The 21,089-nt window shown below is 42.8% G+C and overlaps 1 protein-coding gene across 1 annotated transcript; it reads right to left on the bottom strand.

Moving 5' to 3' along the window:
• Positions 1–6,657: 6,657 nt before the first annotated feature.
• Positions 6,658–19,159, bottom strand: LOC121570025 (NADH dehydrogenase (ubiquinone) complex I, assembly factor 6). Its single transcript, XM_045220303.1, has 7 exons — positions 18,884–19,159; positions 18,645–18,701; positions 18,447–18,549; positions 15,867–16,000; positions 12,491–12,592; positions 8,827–8,883; positions 6,658–7,158 (listed from the first exon to the last, which is right to left on the bottom strand). Exons 1-7 carry the CDS (start codon positions 18,968–18,970, stop codon positions 7,030–7,032), a joined length of 669 nt encoding a protein of 222 aa, XP_045076238.1. The 5' UTR covers positions 18,971–19,159; the 3' UTR covers positions 6,658–7,029.
• Between the last annotated feature and the right edge of the window lie 1,930 nt (positions 19,160–21,089).

The raw sequence follows: 21,089 nt of genomic DNA, 5'->3' as shown, positions 1-21,089 counted from the left end.
AGTACTATGAAGGCACCACTGATCTCGACAAGAGGTGCAACATTCAGAGAAATTCACAATTCAGGTTAACGTTAAGCAGTTAACTTCTATTAGATAACTGGATGTATTTAGCTATGTGCAACCATTTTCCATCTAGCTAGTTGGTCATCTACATGTTGCTAGCTATACATATAGTTCAGTGGAGGCTGCTGGGGAGGATGGCTCATAATATTGTCTGGAATGGAGTAAATGGAGTAGTATCAAACACGTGGTTTCCATGTGTTTGATACCATTCCATTGACTCCATTCCAGCCATTCTTATGAGCCGTCCTCCCCTCAGCAGCCTCCACTGATATAGTTATATGTCTGTCATATTGAGGTATCTAGCTATAAGTTAAACCTGATCAATCAAATGGATAGGTGAAAGCAATTATGGTAATTCCAAATGCCCTTAACTAGGTGTCTTCGCTAGACAGACACAGAGAGAGAGAGGGGGAGGGGGGAGAGGAAGAAAGTGAGAAAGAAAGAATGAAAGTGAGAGAGGGAGAAAGAGGTGGGAAGAGAGGAAGAAAGAAAGAAATAGCGATGGAGAGAGAAACAGAGAGAAAGACAGCAGTGCAAATGTGCTTAGACTTGAGTATTTCAACAACTCTTCTCTTCCAACTTGTTAGGCAATCATATGTACCTATGGGTGAAGGATGGCCAGCCACACAGGAGGGTGATTTTTACTAAGGAGGAGAAGGAGGCCCTGCTGACCGAGATGCATGCTGGCCATTTCGGAGTGAATTGCATGATTGCCAAAATCAACATACGCTTCTTCTGACGGGGAATTGTCAAGGAGGTGGACAGCTGGGCAAGCGAAATAACTTTTTGTTTATCAATCACATTCTATTATATCTGAAATTATTATGATTTCAATGAATGTCATATCAGAGAGCACACAATGTTTCAATTTGCCACTTTTTGCTTAAAGGTCAGTACCCTGTCTAGCCTGGCAGAAGTTTGAGAGGGCGAAGACTGTGGTACCGGAGTTGAAGCCCATCAAAGTTGTTTCACCATGGCACATGATCGGTAAGTGTCCCAATTCAAATTTTGCCCTGATAAGTTGTTTTGTAATGGTTGCTGTATTTGACCACAGCAGAGTTCAATATTATAGAATGTGTGTGCGTGTGTCAGTATGCTTACAAATATGAAAATCTGCATACTGTATGACACAGATACGGGTAAGAATAAAGTAATCTTCTCTCTAACACTTTAAATGTTTGGGGTGGACCTCATCGGAACCTTAATGAAATCCAGGAATGGCAACAGCTGGTGTCTGACGGTGACCGATCACTTTACCAAGTGGGTGGAGGCAATACCCATTAAGGTCAGAGTACGTGCTTAACTCTAAATTCCCTTCAGTAACCCATTAAAAAGGGTGCTTGGAACCAAAAATTGATTTTCGTTTTGTATGATACCCATCAAGGACGAGACTGGCGAGGCCACTTCCAAGGCAATGATGGACATCTTCAACACCCACGGTTCTCCTGAGGTAATCTTGAGTAACCGAGGTCATGAACGCTGGAACAAGGTACGGATGTTATAGGTTATATTCTGTCACCAATGGTTTGTTTTATTTATTTTTTACAATTTGTTTTTCCATGGTACATAATCAGACATATTTCAATATCTTACATTGTCAATAGATATCGCTTTCCTACCCCCTCCTCCAGGTTTGGTGAATGGACCAACCAGACCCTCAAGACTGCCATGGGAAAGTCCCTTGATTGGTACCAGGAAGGGTGTGCGAACAATCTGAAGGTAATTCTCTTTTCACACAACAGCAGCATCCAGGCGTCCGCCGAGTACCGACGGGAGCTGCAGCTGTTGACTGAGGTAAACAATGCAATTGTGTATACAATTATTGCATATACTTTAGTCTTTGAAATTTGTGATTGACTTAGTGTTGTTGTTTGTCTATTGCTATTTTTGTATAACATACTTTCAGATCACTGAAACCAAACCTGATGTGGTGGAAGTTGTCGAACCAGATCAGAACGCCTTCGAGGACCACCTTCAGGATGTGGAGGTTTTTTGACCAGGTAAAAATGATTTTCCACTGTTAATTTATTTTGTGGCCCTCCAAGAGATATGTAAGAAATGTATTTGTAATATGAAATATAACTGCATTTATTCCTGTTATCAATCAAGGTGAGACTGAACATCGACAAGGCGCAGGAGAAACAGGAGAGCTACCGGAGCAGAATCAAGAAGGGGACCAAGTGCTACGACATCCGGGCGAATTACTTGGTTTGGAAGAAGGACGAGACCTGGGAAACGTCACTGCTCTTTCGCTCCTAGCTGGGGTCACCATCTGTTAAAGTGAATATAAAACATCTCCGAAAATAACCATTTGCACACAAAATAACCGGAAGCTAGTTTTAGTTTCCCTAACACTGATATTTTTCTCTTTGTCTTCCTAGGGTTACCTCAGTGGAAGCCAACAACCTTCGCCAGTTGGAGCAGTTGGACGGTCGACCACTGAAAGCACTGACGCCCTACACTTTGGTGAAGCTCAATAGACAAAGTATGTTAAGCTTTGGTTGACATTTGAGAAAGCAAGAAATGGTAGTTATACTGAGCTTATAGAAATGTACCTCTTCAATTTACCTCTCCAAATGACTTTAGGACCATCGACTGTCCGAGCCCCCAGGAGGTATCCCTTCTACCAGAACCAGTGAGTTTGGATGAGTCTGATTCTCTGTGTTCTGAGTCGGAGGGGGACCAGTTTGAGGTAGGCTATACCTTCCTAAAGTGTTGAAAAGTACATATCTCCCATTTATAACACTGCACTAATCCATCAAATTTTCTCCCAGTAAAGTTTAACCTGTGTGTTTGCTTGTTTATGTCTCTGTCTCCTACCCTGTTCCTTTTAACTCTGCTCCTGTGCTCCAGGACCTAGGGGTTCTGCCCAACACCCAGACGTGGATCCACCTGATGTCCTCCATTACCAACCACCCTCCAACTTTTCATTACATCATCTACAGCTACTGTTGTCATTATCTGCTAAGAACGTTTTCTTGCTCTATCATACTGGGCACAGACTAACTAAAAACACTAGCACTGCAAACAGTGCCTGTACTTTGCAGTCTCCCTCTTCAAGTCCCCCTTCCGAGACTGGCTGCCTGTTGAGAACAAGTGACAGGCAGAACCTCCCACCCACAAAGCAACCACCTCCTCTATATTCCACACACCAGAATTCAGTATTTTAGTCTATGATTGCCATGTGTGTACAAAAAATCTGTGAAAATAAATTAATGACACAACGGTGCCAAAAAATATCAAAGTTTATGTATTAAAATATTGCCAGGTTAGTTTTCAAAGCTGTTTCACAAGCTGTTCATTGTAAGTTGTAAGGTATCCTTTGATGGTATTTATTTGTTCCACATTATTCATTGTATCCTAGGACCTACAAAATATACATATATATTCAACTACAAGGGTGTACTAATGAGCTATGCGAGATAGAAAATAATTATTCATAATAGAGGACTACTGAAATTATACTATTTCAGTGTAGATAAGGGAAGGGCAGGAAAAAATAAAAACATGACAGCCAGACAAGCCAGTGTATGAATCTAACGGATCTGCATATGAATGGAGTGGAAATTTGCTGACCTTGTGATCTGTAAGGTTAGTAACTTCAATGTGTCAAGTAGATTACACGTTTTCTTTGCCTTTTCCGAAACGTAGCAACGTTTAAGACATGGATTTCATGTTGTAATGTTAACAAGGTACCCAAAAGTAGTTCAAAGTAATGTTTTCATTTTATTAGCTAAACAAAACTTGCTTAAAAAGTGAAATTGTTGCGGATATCAGCCTTGTTGGCATAGTGATTATGAAAATAACGTCATTTAGGCTGTAATCTCCAAAATTCTAAAAATTAGGTTATCACACCGTTGATATAGCAACAGATGCTAATAGTTTATCGAATCCCATTGTGACGCAAAGGGGGACACTTTTTGCCGGGGGACATTATTTGGCATGACAGGCCAGATTCTAAGTGTCTGGAACTCTATAGGAGAGATGCGACACCATTCTTCCACGAGAAATTCCATAATTTGGTGTTTTCTTGATGGTGGTGCAGAATGCTGTCTCAGGCACCACTCCAGAATCTCCCATAAGTGTTCAATTGGGTTGAGATCTGGTGACTGAGCCCGCCATGGCATACGGCTTACATCATTTTCATGCTCATCAAATCATTCAGTGCCCACTTGTGCCCTGTGGATCGGGGCATTGTCATCCTATAGGGGCAGAGCCATGGTAGCCAAAATAATGGCCTGCCCAGCATTTATATACATGACCCTAAGCATGATGGGATGTTAATTGCTTAATTAACTCAGGAACCACACCTGTGTGGAAGCACTTGCTTTCCATATATTTTGTATCCCTCATTTACTCAAGCGTTTCCATTAATTTGTCAGTTACCTGTATTTTAGCTGGCATGCCTGCTGGCAAGGTTGGTAGACTTTAGAAAAGCAAGCAATTACTAAATGTACTGGATAAGACTCACATTCCTTTCAATCTTTTACCCAGATTTTAGCAGAGATGTAGAGATGCATATTACGTTGTCAAGTAGGGTTCAACACACTATTTTTATTTAATCGCAATATGTTGTGTTTCACAGCAATTCATTTAGATTGACAATCCCGTCAACTGCAATTCTGCATTTAGACACTAAATGGTTATATAAAGGTAAAATTGGCATACTGTTGATGCAATTAAGCTGTACCTCTAGAGGACAGGTCAAAGCCTCTTGGATTAGTGTGCCTATATTACTTAGAATAACAACTAACATCGTTAACACAAGTCTTTATCATTGAGACAATTTATCAGTCATGGAAGGATGAGCAGGTTTCCACAGCAACAGAACATAATACAACCTATTAATGACGCTTGACCATTAGCATTCTAGTTTGGGGACTTAATGACTCATACCTGGTTTGCTCTCTCCTCCTTTGAAGTATAACAGGACCAGATGCTTTGTACCAGCAGCAGTGCCACTACACCAATCGTTATAGGTTTTCACACAGTTCAGTGTTAGCCTTGAACCACCCCACTGACATTCTAGCAATACTTAGTAAGAAAAGTGGCATCTACTGGAAGAAACATCTTTCCTAAGCATTATAGGTCACCCTTCAGACTGCAAGTAATTTCCTTTTCAACAAAGTAATCATTCCTACATTATTAAACAAACCGTTTCAGAGGACACGTCGGCACAATGCAGGAAGCCAAACGGCAAGGTGACAATCAAGTTGGTTTAATTCTGACCCACTGGGCACACGCTAGTTGAATCAACGTTTCCACATCATTTCAACAAAATGACACTGAACCAATGTGTAATAGAGGTTGAATTGACGTCTGTACCCAGTGGGGAGAATCTTCAATTGGATGAGACCAAAGTGTTCTCTGAAAGAGAGTGGCAGTACTGTAGAGAACTGACTGGCCATCACACGCTGTCATCTTGGTTCAAAATAAAATGTGCCTTTGATTTGAGTTCTGTCTGTGTGCATGTTTTTATTTTGGCCATCACAGGCTTGGCGACGAAAGAGACTAATATTGACAATGCTCTCATCTTGGGTTAAGGTATAAACCGACCTTTCAAATATCATGTGATCCTGGATGTCTCTCTTCTAGCCTCTTCCTCCCGCTCGCTGTCTCTCCCTTTAGGAGAATAAGGCACTACTCATGAAAACATGGCACTTACATTTACATTTACGTCATTTAGCAGACGCTCTTATCCAGAGCGACTTACAGTTAGTGCATACATTATTCTTTTTTTATTTTTCATACTGGCCCCCCGTGGGAATCGAACCCACAACCCTGGCGTTGCAAACGCCATGCTCTACCAACTGAGCTACCTCCCTGCCTTACCCAGGACATCATTGGATTGCTTCTAGTGAATGGTCACAGGGATTCGCATGTATGAGAAACAGCCGTAAGGGGACAGAGGTAGCACAGAGGGTGGCTTGGGAACAATATAGAACCCAATGAATCACTGGAACAGGCAGAGAAAGTGGGATGGGAGGACTTTCCCTTCTGTTAAGGGCAGCAGGGCAAGGGAAGCCTAGTCTGAAGAGGTAATTATCAGGGTCTGGAACACACTGACAGTAATGATTCACAACAGGGAGGAAAATACATAATTTATAATAAATAAAATACATTATTTTTTTAAAAATTAATAAAACCACCCTGGGTGAATGACCTGGCCCTCTCTGTGACAATCTTTAAGGTGAAGCCTTATAGTTTCCTGGTTTTGAAGAATAAAACCTAAAAGTACATAAACAGTTCAAAATTGACCTTTTCTTTTCAACTCCACAACCTGGCATCTGGTCCAGATCAAAACGATCAACTGTGGAGGCGGAAATCTGCTGGTAAACTAAGCAATATGCTAATTATACGCTTGCATCCTACTTTGGCCGTAAACGGTTGTCAGGAGCAACAGTACCATATCATTTTGTGCTGGTAAAAAGCTATGTTGTGAATGTGAATACAGCCTTTTACACAAATATGACAGTGATAATCATACTTAAGTCAAGTAAAAAGCTCTACATTTTCTTAAATGTCATCATAATTCACAAGGACATACAGTACTGTTATTTTGGTTGTGAAATCCTTATTTAAGAGCTTTAAAGAAGGAGAGAAAACACTTATCGACCATCAACATGGCTAAACGATTTATTACTGAAAATATTCAAGATATCAGTGCTTCAGTTCAGTCTCCAGTACTGTAGTTATTGCTTTACAATAATCTCTGTCTGTGGTCCTCAGCTGTCTAGTCTACAACAGGGAATAACACAGGTGAACTGGTTTAGATGGCAAAGGCATGTTTTAGCTCAGAATCCTTTTCTGGGGAGTGCTGATGTCATAGATGGAAGAGTCTCTTGAAATCCACTGTTGTAGATTGGTCTACTTAGAAACCAACATACGAGTGGGACTTTCTGAAATCGGATGTTGAAACCTGGTATACATTACGATAGGGCTAAAGATAATGTCCCACCATGCAGGTCAATAGGTCTTCTTCCAGGAGCGGATATAGAGCTGGATGGGGATCAGTGGGTTTCTTTTCTGTAGGCTGGGATGGAACACATCAAAGTCTACCTGCCGCACCTTTTGAAGGTAGTCCTCCAGCACCACCTAGAACAGCAGCCAGAGAGAGGGAAACAGCATCAACACACCTGTGTGTGTGCGTTGTGTGTGTGATAAAGAAATGTGTGAGTAAGATATGACTAAAATGTCACACCCTCAGTTAAACTAATAATGTATGACTATTAGTAGACTAGAGCTTAGAGAGTTAATCAAATGGGCTTATATAAGATGCATATTTGCCCAGCAACAGAGTATTTGTGTCTTGTACTTAGGCAAGCAGAAGTGCAAAACGTTGAAACCAATAACAGGAGACCGGTTTCAAAAACAGATGTCCCCACACAGGGAAGGGGAGTGAGAGGCTTGCAGAATATTGTGAGAACAGCGATAACTATGTATGGGAATAGAGAAAAAATGCAGCCTGCCCGAGCAAGGAGTAGGCTATGATAAGAACATGCGTGTGTATGTGTGTATGTGTGACCTGATGGTCAGGAGAGCAGAGGATAACCACATGAGCTAAACCCAGGTGTGAGTTTACAAGATGTGTACAGTGGAAAAATACAGCCCGCCTAAAGCGGGGTGGGATTTTTCCTCTGACGTGTGTGTATAAAAAGATTGCGTGTCCATTTTGGGACAGAGCGCTCTCATGAATAAAGGCTGACCATTGCAGAAAGTTTTTTTTGTTTAATTCATTATTTAAACTAGAGATTTACAACCTCTGGGAATTATTCAAAGATTTAAGAATTAGTTGACTTCAACCATTGAGATAACAAAATTCTCGTGACAGTGTGTCAGACCTTATTCTATACATGTGGTAGCAAGCGTGAGCGTCATCTCAGGGCTCAGCAAAGTGCTTTCTCTTTGCCCTAGACGCACAAAGCCAGCCAGGCGTAAAACATATGATTCAGCAGCTGAGAGGAAAGAGCCTTTTAAGCATCAGAACAGAGGAACATAGTTATAGCACCGGCAGCAATAGAACATTATATTTGTGGAAATTATCCTGGATGGAGAGGATAGAAGAGGAACACAGAACTGAGTGTATTAACGCTCTCTCTTTCTCTGATTACCATCATGCCCCTGCTGGTTGGCGCACTCAAGCATCGTGACCATCCACCCTTCAAAACATAAACACACGATGCGGGCCATTTGTCTACCTCGAATTCTTCACCTTGGCCTCATTCTCAAGGCTCTGGTTATTATGTTCTGCCCTTCCTTTATTGCTCTCTTTCACACCCCTTCTCTGTGGGAATCAGACTGCTTTTGAGAGTGCCCGTGGTAAGAGCCCATAATGCAGTCCCTTGGTGGTCTGTCTGGTGCGATTAAATTGGAGCATTAAAAGGTCTGTCTGGCCTCCTGATGGAGAGCGTGCTGTGATGGGAGGGAGGGATAGGTTAGACAGAGAGACGTGAGGATATTGGGAGGTGGTTGACGAGGAGAAAGGACCATTCAACAGATGCTGCTCCTCCTTATCTAGGTTCAGATGAACACGATTGGAGGATTAATAAAAAAATGATTGATAAAAGAACTTGAAATGAAACTAACACGCACACCTGGCCTCTTCCCTGGTGCCAGGACTAAAGAAGCCCCATAGTTCAGTTAATGTGTCTTGTCTGGTCAACGTTTCAGTAAATTTGACCCTTTTCATGATGTTACCTCATTCAGTGACCACAACCTAACCCAATACATACTAATGATTCTTGTAAAACAACAACAACCCACCGTTTGGAGGAAGGCAGGGAAGGCGGAAGCTGGTATGTTCTTGCTGAATGATCTGGCCTGTGGAGACAAAGGTTAAAACGGAGTAAAATGACTAATTAACACAGGCTAATACATCTATAATCTGTTTTATAACACTTGGAGAGAGGTCTGTAAACATGCAAAATCAATGACGCATATTTTTTTATTTTACCTTTATTTAACCAGGTAAGCCAGTTGAGAACAAGTTCTCATTTACAACTGTGACCTGGCCAAGATAAAGCAAAGCAGTGCGATAAAAAAAAAAAAACACCAACACAGAGTTACATATGGGGTAAACAAAACATAAAGTCAAAAATACAAACAGAACATATACAGTGGGGAGAACAAGTATTTGATACACTGCCGATTTTGCAGGTTTTCCTTCTTACAAAGCATGTAGAGGTCTGTAATTTTTATCATAGGTACACTTCAACTGTGAGAGACGGAATCTAAAACAAAAATCCAGAAAATCAGATTGTATGATTTTTAAGTAATTAATTTGCATTTTATTGCATGACATGAGTATTTGATACATCAGAAAAACAGAACTTTAATATTTGGTACAGAAACCTTTGTTTGCAATTACAGAGATCATAAGTTTCCTGTAGGTCTTGACCAGGTTTGCACACACTGCAGCAGGGATTTTGGCCCACTCCTCCATACAGACCTTCTCCAGATCCTTCAGATTTCGGGGCTGTCGCTGGGCAATACAGACTTTCAGCTCTCTCCAAAGATTTTCTATTGGGTTCAGGTCTGGAGACTGGCTAGGCCACTCCAGGACCTTGAGATGCTTCTTATGGCGCCACTCCTTAGTTGCCCTGGCTGTGTGTTTCGGGTCGTTGTCATGCTGGAAGACCCAGCCACGACCCATCTTCAATGCTCTTACTGAGGGAAGGAGGTTGTTGGCCAAGATCTCGCAATACATGGCCCCATCCATCCTCCCCTCAATACGGTGCAGTCGTCCTGTCCCCTTTGCAGAAAAGCAAGTTTCCACCTCCATGCTTCACAGTTGGGATGGTGTTCTTGGGGTTGTACTCATCCTTCTTCTTCCTCCAAACACGGCGAGTGGAGTTTAGACCAAAAAGCTATATTTTTGTCTCATCAGACCACATGACCTTCTCCCATTCCTCCTCTGGATCATCCAGATGGTCATTGGCAAACTTCAGACGGGCCTGGACATGCGCTGGCTTGAGGAGGGGGACCTTGCGTGCGCTGCAGGATTTTAATCCATGACGGGATAGTGTGTTACTAATGGTTTTCTTTGAGACTGTGGTCCCAGCTCTCTTCAGGTCATTGACCAGGTCCTGCCGTGTAGTTCTGGGCTGATCCCTCACCTTCCTCATGATCATTGATGCCCCACGAGGTGAGATCGTGCATGGAGCCCCAGACCGAGGGTGATTGACCGTCATCTTGAACTTCTTCCATTTTCTAATAATTGCGCCAACAGTTGTTGCCTTCTCACCAAGCTGCTTGCCTATTGTCCTGTAGCCCATCCCAGCCTTGTGCAGGTCTACAATTTTATCCCTGATGTCCTTACACAGCTCTCTGGTCTTGGCCATTGTGGAGAGGTTGGAGTCTGTTTGATTGAGTGTGTGGACAGGTGTCTTTTATACAGGTAACGAGTTCAAACAGGTGCAGTTAATACAGGTAATGAGTGGAGAACAGGAGGGCTTCTTAAAGAAAAACTAACAGGTCTTTGAGAGCCGGAATTCTTACTGGTTGGTAGGTGATCAAATACTTATGTCATGCAATAAAATGCAAATTAATTACTTAAAAATCATACAATGTGTTTTTCTGGATTTTTGTTTTAGATTCCGTCTCTCACAGTTGAAGTGTACCTATGATAAAAATTACAGACCTCTACATGCTTTGTAAGTAGGAAACCTGCAAATTCGGCAGTGTATCAAATACTTGCTCTCCCCACTGTATATACAGTGTGTGCGAATGTAGTAAGTTATGGAGGTAAGACAATAAATAGGCCATAGTGCAAAATAGTTACAATTTCGTATTAACACTGGAATGATAGATGTGCAAAAGATGATGTGCAAATAGAGATACTGGGGTGCAAATTAGCAAAATAAATAACAATAAGGGGATGAGGTAGTTGGGTGGGCTAATTTCAGATGGGCTGTGTACAGGTGCAGTGATCGGTAAGGTGCTCTGACAACTGACGCTTAAAGTTAGTGAGGGAGATAAGAGTCTCCAGCTTCAGAGATTCTTGCAGTTCGTTCCAGTCATTGGCAGCAGAGAACTGGAAGGAATGGCGGCCAAAAGAGGTGTTGGCTTTGGGGATGACCAGTGAGATATACCTGCTGGAGCGCAGACTACGTGTGGGTGTTGCTATGGTGACCAGTGAGCTAAGATAAGACGGGGATTTGCCTAGCAGTGATTTATAGATGACCTGGAGCCAGTGGGTTTGGCGACTAATATGTAGTGAGGGCCAGCCAACGAGAGCGTACAGGTCACAATGGTGGGTAGTATATGGGGCTTTGGTGACAAAACGGATGGCACTGTGATAGACTACATCCAATTTGCTGAGTAGAGTGTTGGAGGCTAATTTGTAAATGACAGCGCCGAAGTCAAGGATCAGTAGGATAGTCAGTTTTACGAGGGCATGTTTGGCAGCATGAGTGAAGGAGGCTTTGTTGCGAAATAGGAAGCCGATTCTAGATCTAACTTTTGATTGGAGATGCTTAATGTGAGTCTGGAAGGAGAGTTTACAGGTATTTGTAGTTTTCCACATACTCTAGGTCAGACCCGCCGAGAGTAGTGATTCTAGTCGGGTGGGCGGGTGCAAGCAGCGTTCGATTGAAGAGCATGCATTTAGTTTTACTAGTGTTTAAGAGCAGTTGGAGGCTACGGAAGGAGTGTTGTATGGCGTTGAAGCTCGTTTGGAGGTTTGTTAACACAGTGTCCAATGAAGGGCCAGATGTATACAAAATGGTGTCGTCCGCATAATGGTGGATCCCAGCGTCACCAGCAGTAAGAGCGACATCATTGATATACACAGAGAATAGAGTCGGCCCGAGAATTGAACCCTGTGGCACCCCCATAGAGACGGCCAGAGGTCCAGACAACAGGCCCTCCGATTTGACACATTGAATTCTATCTGAGAAGTAGTTGGTGAACCAGGCAAGGCAGTCATTAGAGAAACCAAGGCTATTTAGTCTGCCAATAAGAATGTGGTGGTTGACAGAGTCTAAAGCCTTGGCCAGGTCGATGAAGGCGGCTGCGCAGTACTGTATTTTATCGATCGCGTTTATAATATCGTTTAGGACCTTAGCTACTAGTTAATCAATTGCTGACTACTTCAGCTTCTTTTCAATCCCCTTTGTATACAAACAAACCATAACTTGAAGCTCACAATAAAACAGTTATATATTCATCAACGTTAATTGATAATGTCAGTGTCGTACAGGTAAAAAACGCATTGTAGTAGCCATTAGCAAAAACGACTGATCCCACATGAGAACACACTATCAGAGCCCTCCATTTTCTTTTACCAGGACTGATGAAAAACATAATTGAATCAAATCTTATTGAAGACTTGGTTTTTCAAGCAAGCAGTAAATCTGCTTGGCAAGAACAGCCCACCAAATAACTTTGGAGGAACACTGGGCTGTCCTAATTTCATGAGGGTACATACGTGTTGTAGGTGTACGTGGGCTTGGCTGGCAATGTCATACACCACGTCTCTCACATTCTGTTCCCGGCTCCCTCGGATGAAGTCCTCCTGGGAGGCTCTGTGCTGGTGGTGACACACACACACACACACACACACACACACACACACACACCCTTTGTTCACACCACTTATTCACACAGGAGAGATTTGTTCCTTCAAATCACTAATCTAGCCGAGCAAAACAATTGTTCATGCTGAGAGCATATGGCCTCTAATGGGGTGAATAAACTGAAGCTCTCGATAATTATCTCCATTATTCACGGCATGTACAGTGAGGGAAAAAAGTATTTGATACCCTGCAGATTTTGTACGTTTGTCCACTGACAAAGAAATGATCAGACTATAATTTTAATGGTAGGTTCATTTGAACAGTGAGACAGAATAACAACAAAAAAATCCAGAAAAATGCATGTCAAAAATGTTATCAATTGATTTGCATTTTTATGAGGGAAATAAGTATTTGACCCCCTCTCATTCAGAAAGATTTCTGGCTCCCAGGTGTCTTTTATACAGGTAACGAGCTGAGATTAGGAGCACACTCTTAAAGTGAGTGCTCCTAATCTCAGCTTGTTACCTGTATAAAAGACACCTGTCCACAGAAGCAATCAATCAGATTCCAAACTCTCCACCATGGCCAAGACCAAAGAGCTCTCCAAGGATGTCAGGGACAAGATTGTAGACCTACACAAGGCTGGAATGGGCTACAAGACCATCGCCAAGCAGCTTGGTGAGAAGGTGACAACAGTTGGTGCGATTATTCGCAAATGGAAGAAACACAAAATAACTGTCAATCTCCCTCGGCCTGGGGCTCCATGCAAGATCTTACCTCGTGGAGTTGCAATGATCATGAGAACAGTGAGGAATGATCTCAAGGCAGCTGGGACCATAGTCACCAAGAAAACAATTGGTAACACACTACGCCGTGAAGGACTGAAATCCTGCATCGCCGCGCAAGGTCCCCCTGCTCAAGAAACCACATATACAGGGCCGTCTGAAGCTGCCAATGAACATCTGAATGATTCAGAGGAGAACTGGGTGAAAGTGTTGTGGTCAGATGAGACCAAAATCGAGCTCTTTGGCATCAACTCAACTCGCCGTGTTTGGAGGAGGAGGAATGCTGCCTATGACCCCAAGAACACCATCCCCACCATCAAACATGAGGTGGAAACATTATGCTTTGGGGGTGTTTTTCTGCTAAGGGGACAGGACAACTTCACCGCATCAAAGGGACTATGGACGGGGCCATGTACCTTCAAATCTTGGGTGAGAACATTTTACATTTACATTTTAGTCATTTAGCAGACGCTCTTATCCAGAGCGACTTACAGTTAGTGAATGCATACATTATAAAAATTTAAAAAATCATACCCCCCCGTGGGAATCGAACCCACAACCCTGGCGTTGCAAACGCCATGCTCTACCAACTGAGCTACATCCCTGCCGGCCATTCCCTCCCCTACCCTGGACGACGCTGGGCCAATTGTGCGCCGCCACACGGGTCTCCCGGTCGCGGCCGGCTATGACAGACCTGGATTCGAACCAGGATCTCTAGTGGCACTGCGCCACTCGGGAGGCACATAACCTCCTTCCCTCAGACAAGGCATTGAAAATGGGTCGTGGATGGGTATTCCAGCATGACAATGACCCAAAACACACGGCCAAGGCAACAAAGGAATGGATCAAGAAGAAGCACATTAAGGTCCTGGAGTGGCCTAGCCAGTCTCCAGACCTTAATCCCATAGAAAATCTGTGGAGGGAGCTGAAGGTTCGAGTTGCCAAACGTAAGCCTCGAAACCTTAATGACTTGGAGAAGATCTGCAAAGAGGAGTGGAACAAAATCTCTCCTGAGATGTGTGCAAACCTTTGGCACCAACTACAAGAAACGCTCTGACCTCTGTGATTGCCAACAAGGGTTTTGCCACCAAGTACTAAGTCATGTTTTGCAGAGGGGTCAAATACTTATTTCCCTCATTAAAATGCAAATCAATTTATAACATTTTTGACATGCGTTTTTCTGGATTTTTGTTGTTATTATCCTGTCGTTCACTGTTCAAATAAACCTACCATTAAAATTATAGACTGATCATGTCTGTCAGTGGGCAAACGTACAAAATCAGCAGGGGATCAAATACTTTTTTCCCTCACTGTATAACGATTGTCAGATCTTAGTTCTCTCTCCTTTAAACTGTTATTATGGCCTCAGGCTGCCTTGAGGTCTGTTTACTGCACTGTGGACGTCAGCCCCCTGATAGACAGAAGTTGTTTAGAAACAGAGTAGAAGTCGGATAGTTTGACAGCAAAAAATAAATAAACAGGGTAATCTGAATCTTATTCCACAAATAAGGAGTTTAGTTTGATATAGTTTAAAAATAATATGATGACAAGGAGATTTGTATTGCCCAAAAGCACAAGGCGGTCGGTGTCTGTAGACATCCTGCTACACATGTTAGCTTGACAAACTAAACAATCAAGTCGGGTAACTTCAATACTATTTGAATGCAATGAAGCTTGGTATTGCAAGTTATTAGCTAGGCTAGAAGCTATTGTCAAGCAATGGGAGCAACAACAACAACAACAACAACACAGGAACATACAGAGGTTCCAATGCCAAAGCCTGTATACATTTAACATCACCACGGACAGAGGCTGCGGTAGTTAAATCCCCAGACACCAACAGTCCCTTCCGTCCTTCCAACCAGAGCAATGAACTTATGACCGGATGAAAATAATTGGAAAATTGCAAAGCACTCACTGTCCCTTAATGACACAGGAAGTGGAGAAAACCCACCAGGCTTTAGCAAGCTTTAACATTGATGGAGGTAGGGGGAAAAATCATAGATGGACTGTAGGGGGAAACTCTAGGGGGCTTCAGTTGAGCTCATGACTAAACCTTTATGATGTTACAACAGCGCCCCCCAGCTGCCAAAACATTAGTAATAGGCAAATGAACTGGAGGCCTCCATAAACCTGATGAGGTCACTAACCTTCTGATGTCACATCATAAACCACACAGCACACAGTCCCCTGTCACTCCAGCTGTGGCTCAGAGGCCTTGGTGACAGATGGCTCAGACAAAGGCTGTGAATTTGCCTTGTAACTACAGCCAGTGCATTGTCATGGGGTTTCATTATAACTGTGCCTCTGGCATGCTCCATTTGGAGTAGTGACACACTCACTCACTGTGTGGATAATGCCAAACCAGTCTAGCAGGAATATCCTGTGACATAAAGGCCTGTGTGTGTGTATCTGGAATCGCAGTATGGCATCCATCTGTACAAAACGTCACCAGCAGGAAAGTCATAATTTTGATACCTCTGCTGCAGATATGGTCACTCACCAGCATGCAGATGTCCATAGGTAGGTAGACTTTGCGTCTGCTGCTGTTGTAGGGTGTGGCTCTTAGGCACGTCACGATCCCCTGGGCCTTACCAATGTGGCTGGCAGCATGATCAGCATGGACATCTTTCACACCTGGACAAAAACACACACAGAAGGAATCAGGGAAGGCAGAAAATTACTAAAGTTAAAACATTGCACCACTTTTAAAACAAATAAATAAACTCTATTGAATTAAATATGCTTTGTCTAGGTACAAGAAGAATGTGTCTTCTAGTTTACCCCAGAAACCTAGTTACTATTTTTGATTGACTAGGGCCATGCTAAAACAGACACTGTTCTCTTGTATACATAATTTATCACAACAATGAAGAGCACACACTTTGATATTAATAACTGGGAAATGCTTTCATGCCGAGTGCACTGTACTTGAAATAGGTTGAGGCTTTGAGTCAGATGTCTCTTCTAGTCAATTAGACTGGAACAAGTGTGACAGGTTCCTTCGCAGAGGGGGGCAAATAAATGACATTCCACAAGAGAAGATGCGAATGATTCACAGAAACGCAGGTATTTGAGATGCAGAAATTATGCCACTTAATTAATCCCTCAAGTGAATACAGCTTGACCTGCTTCTAAGTCTCCCTCTCAAGTCATAAAACAATCTGCATGTTCAAGTAATCATTATTTTGTATACAGTGCATTCGGAATGTATTCAGACCCCTTTGCATAAGTATTCAGACACTTTACTCGGTACTTTGTTGAAGCACCTTTGGCAGCGAATACAGCCTCGAGTCTTCTTGGGTATGACACTACAAGCTTGGCACACCTGTATTTGGGGAGTTTCTCCCATTCTTCTCTGCAGATCCTCTCAAGCTCTGTCAGGTTGGATGGGGAGCGTCGCTGCACAGCTATTTTCCGGTCTCTCCAGAGATGTTCGATCGGTTTAAGTCCGGCCTCTGGCTGGGCCACTCAAGGACATTCGGAGACTTGTCCCGAAGCCACTCTTGCGTTGTCTTGGCTGTGTGCTTAGGGTTGTTGTCCTGTTGGAAGGTGAACCTTCGCCCCAGTCTGAGGTCCTGAGCGCTCTGGAGCAGGTTTTCATCAAGGATCTCTCTGTACTTTGCTCCGTTCATCTTTGCCTCGATCCAGCTGCTGAAAAACATCCCCCACAGCATGATGCTGCCACCACCATGCTTCACCATAGGGATGGTGCCTGGTTTCCTCCAGATGTGACGCTTGGCATTCAGGCCAAAGAGTTCAATCTTGGTTTCATCAGACCAGAGAATCTTGTTTATCATGGTCTGAGAGTCCTTTAGGTGCCTTTTGGCAAAGTCCAAGCATGCTGTCATGTGCCTTTTACGCAGGAGTGTCTTCCATCTGGCCACTCTACCATAAAGGCCTGATTGGTGGAGTGCTGCAGAGATGGTTGTCCTTCTGGAAGGTTCTCCCATCTCCACAGAGGAATTCTGGAGCTATGTCAGAGTGACCACCTCCCTGACCAAGGCCCTTCTCCCCCGTTTGCTCAGTTTGGCCGGTCTAGAAAGAGTCTTGGTTGTTCCAAACTTCTTTCATTTAAGAATGATGGAGGCCACTGTGTTCTTGAGGACCTTCAATGCTGCAGAAAATGTTTGGTACCGTTCCCCAGATCTGTGCCTCGTCACAATCCTGTCTCGGAGATCTACGGACAATTCCTTCGACCTCATGGCTTGGTTTTTGCTCTGACATGCACTGTCAACTGTGGGACCTTATATAGACAGATGTGTGCCTTTCCAAATCGTGTCCAATCAAGTTGTAGGTGTACTCCAATCAAGTTGTAGAAACATCCCACGGATGATCAATGGAAACAGGATGCACCTGAGCTCAATTTTGAGTCTCATAGCAAAGGGTCTGAATACTTATGTAAATAAGGTATTTCTGTTTTTAATAAATGTGCAAAAATGTCTAAAAACCTGTTTCCGCTTTGTCATTATGGGGTATTGTGTGTAGATTGATGAGGAAAACATTTATTTAATCCATTTTAAAATAAGGCTGTAACGTAACAAAATTTGGAAAAAGTCAAGGGGTCTGAATACTTTCAGAATGCACTGTACATACACAGTATAATGTGACTGTTCCTGTCAGGTTTTTCCAAATAGGGAAGGAGCAGAGTCATAGTCATCCATTTCTTTGGCTCTATGGAATCTATTGAGAATTCACTTAATGTAGAGTGGAAATGATGGGTAATTTCTGTTGTCCAGCCTTTCAACAAAAATCTACAGGAGTTCAGTGGCTATATTGACTCATTCTTATGACATTTTCAATGTGCAATTAGGCTTGGAGCGCTCTGTAACGCCAGGCGTACATGGTATCATTAGACAAGGCACAATTAAAGTTCCCGAGCAATATTCCATTAGGTGGCTGCAATTCTCATCTTTCTCATTTTAGTCAATGTGCTGCATTGGCGAGCACGATTCTCATCATTTCTAAGAGGTACTTCATTGGAAGATGTTTTTTCCCCCTCTGGAACAGAACAATGCACATGCTGTACACTCCGTTCAGTCAGTGGAGTCAAGCACAAACGCAAGCACACACACATACTCACCTAAACTCTCCAAAAGAAGGTACAGTAGTGAGGCCTGGGTATTCTCTGAATAGGTCTCCAACTCCTGGAGGTTTCTATAAGCTCTGTCTTCCATGTCTTTCTCCTGTTGGCAACAGTAGAGACATACATCAAATAAATGAAACATAACTAGAATTGAACCCACACAAATCCATGACCTAAAATGCAACATTTGCTTACTCTTTCAGAGATTATCCTAAGCATCCACCTCTTTGTCAGGTAGTGTTTCCTCACCGCCTGCAAAAGGAGATATTTGAAGATGTTTAAAACAGTCCATATCAAATGCATTGGAAAAGCTATGTTTAATGCTATGCAAAGTCTAAATGATATCCTGTAGACTATAATAGCCGCAATTACAAATCCAGCACTGCAGATGTATTAATGAAAATGAAAACAGAAGATGTCTACTCCAGACTGACCCTCCATAGTTCTGCACTGACAGGCTGCACTGGGGGGTCGTCCCTGTAGATCTCCTCCACTGTAGTCTTCCAGAACTGCATCCGCATCAGACCTATGGTCTTCTGGGAAACAGAGTCCTTCACCTTGGAGTGAAACAAAAAGCGAGGGTTTTCTCAATTCCTTCAATCTTCATTGAATAAAGTTTATACTGTTAGGCATACAGATTTGCACGAAAAATATCTTGCTTTACAAGACCATTCCCTCACTGTTGTTATCCATGTTTATATCTAGGTCTATAGGTTGATGTACTATTCTAGACATAACAGCATTTGGCCTATTTATTGCCTTACCTTCATAACTTACTACATTCGTACACACTGTATATATATATTTTCTGTTTGTATTTTTGACTTTGTTTTGTTTACCCCATATGTAACTATGTGTTGTTGTTTTTATCGCACTGCTTTGCTTTATCTTGGCCAGGTCGCAGTTGTAAATGAGAACTTGTTCTCAGCTGGCTTACCTGGTTAAATAAAGGTGAAATAAAATAAAAAATTATCTTCAATAGCAGGATGCCTGAACATCAACACTTAACACTGGATATGTACAGTGAGGGAAAAAAGTATTTGATCCCCTGCTGATTTTGTACGTTTGCCCACTGACAAAGAAATGATCAGTCTATAATTTTAATGGTAGGTTTATTTGAACAGTGAGAGACAGAATAACAAAAAAAAAAAATCCAGAAAAACGCATGTCAAAAATGTTATTAATTGATTTGCATTTTAATGAGGGAAATAAGTGTTTGACCCCTCTGCAAAACATGACTCAGTACTTGGTGGCAAAACCCTTGTTGGCAATCACAGAGGTAAGACGTTTGTTGTAGTTGGCCACCAGGTTTGCACACATCTCAGGAGGGATTTTGTCCCACTCCTCTTTGCTGATCTTCTCCAAGTCATTAAAGGTTTCGAGGCTGACGTTTGGCAACTCGAACCTTCAGCTCCCTCCACAGATTTCCTATGGGATTAAGGTCTGGAGACTGGCTAGGCCACTCCAGGACCTTAATGTGCTTCTTCTGAGCCACTCCTTTGTTGCCTTGGCCGTGTTTTGGGTCATTGTCATGCTGGAATACCCATCCACGACCCGTTTCAATGCCCTGGCTGAGGGAAGGTTGTTCTCACCCAAGATTTGACGGTACATGGCCCCGTCCATCGTCCCTTTGATGCGGTGAAGTTGTTCTGTCCCCCTTAGCAGAAAAAACACCCCCAAAGCATAATGTTTCCACCTCCATGTTTGACGGTGGGGATGGTGTTCTTGGGGTCATAGGCAGCATTCCTCCTCCTCCAAACACAGCGAGTTGAGTTGATGCCAAAGAGCTCCATTTTGGTCTCATCTGACCAAACAATTTCACCCAGTTCTCCTCTGAATCATTCAGATGTTCATTGGCAAACTTCAGACGGGCATGTATATGTGCTTTCTTGAGCATGGGGACCTTGCGGACGCTGCAGGATTTCAGTCCTTCACGGCGTAGTGTGTTACCAATTGTTTTCTTGGTGACTATGGTCCCAGCTGCCTTGAGATCATTGACAAGATCCTCCCGTGTAGTTCTGGGCGATTCCTCACCGTTCTCATGATCATTGCAACTCCACGAGGTGAGATCTTGCATGGAGCCCCAGGCCAAGGGAGATGACAGTTACTTTGTGTTTCTTCCATTTGCGAATAATCGCACCAATTGTTGTCACCTTCTCACCAAGCTGCTTGGCGATGGTCTTGTAGCCCATTCCAGCCTTGTAGTAGGTCTCAATCCTGTTCCTGACATCCCTACGAAGCTCTTTGGTCTTGGTCATGGTGGAGAGTTTGGAATCTGATTGATTGATTGCTTCTGTGGACAGGTCTCTTTTATACAGGTAACAAACTGAGATTAGGAGCACTCCCTTTAAGAGTGTGCTCCTAATCTCAGCTCGTTACCTGTAAAAAAGACACCTGGGAGCCAAAAATCTTTCTGATTGAGAGGGGGTCAAATACTTATTTCCCTCATTAAAATGCAAATCAATTTATAACATTTTTGACATGCGTTCTTCTGGATTTCTTTGTTGTTATTCTGTCTCTCACTGTTCAAATAAACCTACCATTAAAATTATAGACTGATCATTTCTTTGTCTGTGGGCAAACGTACAAAATCAGCAATGGATCAAATACTTTTTTCCCCTCACTGTATTGGACATATGA

The sequence above is a fragment of the Coregonus clupeaformis genome, unplaced genomic scaffold, assembly GCF_020615455.1.
Source record: "Coregonus clupeaformis isolate EN_2021a unplaced genomic scaffold, ASM2061545v1 scaf3531, whole genome shotgun sequence".
Classification (NCBI taxonomy): Eukaryota; Metazoa; Chordata; class Actinopteri; order Salmoniformes; family Salmonidae; genus Coregonus; species Coregonus clupeaformis.
Note: the sequence above shows the minus strand (reverse complement) of the source record. Positions and strands in the feature narration are given on the sequence as shown.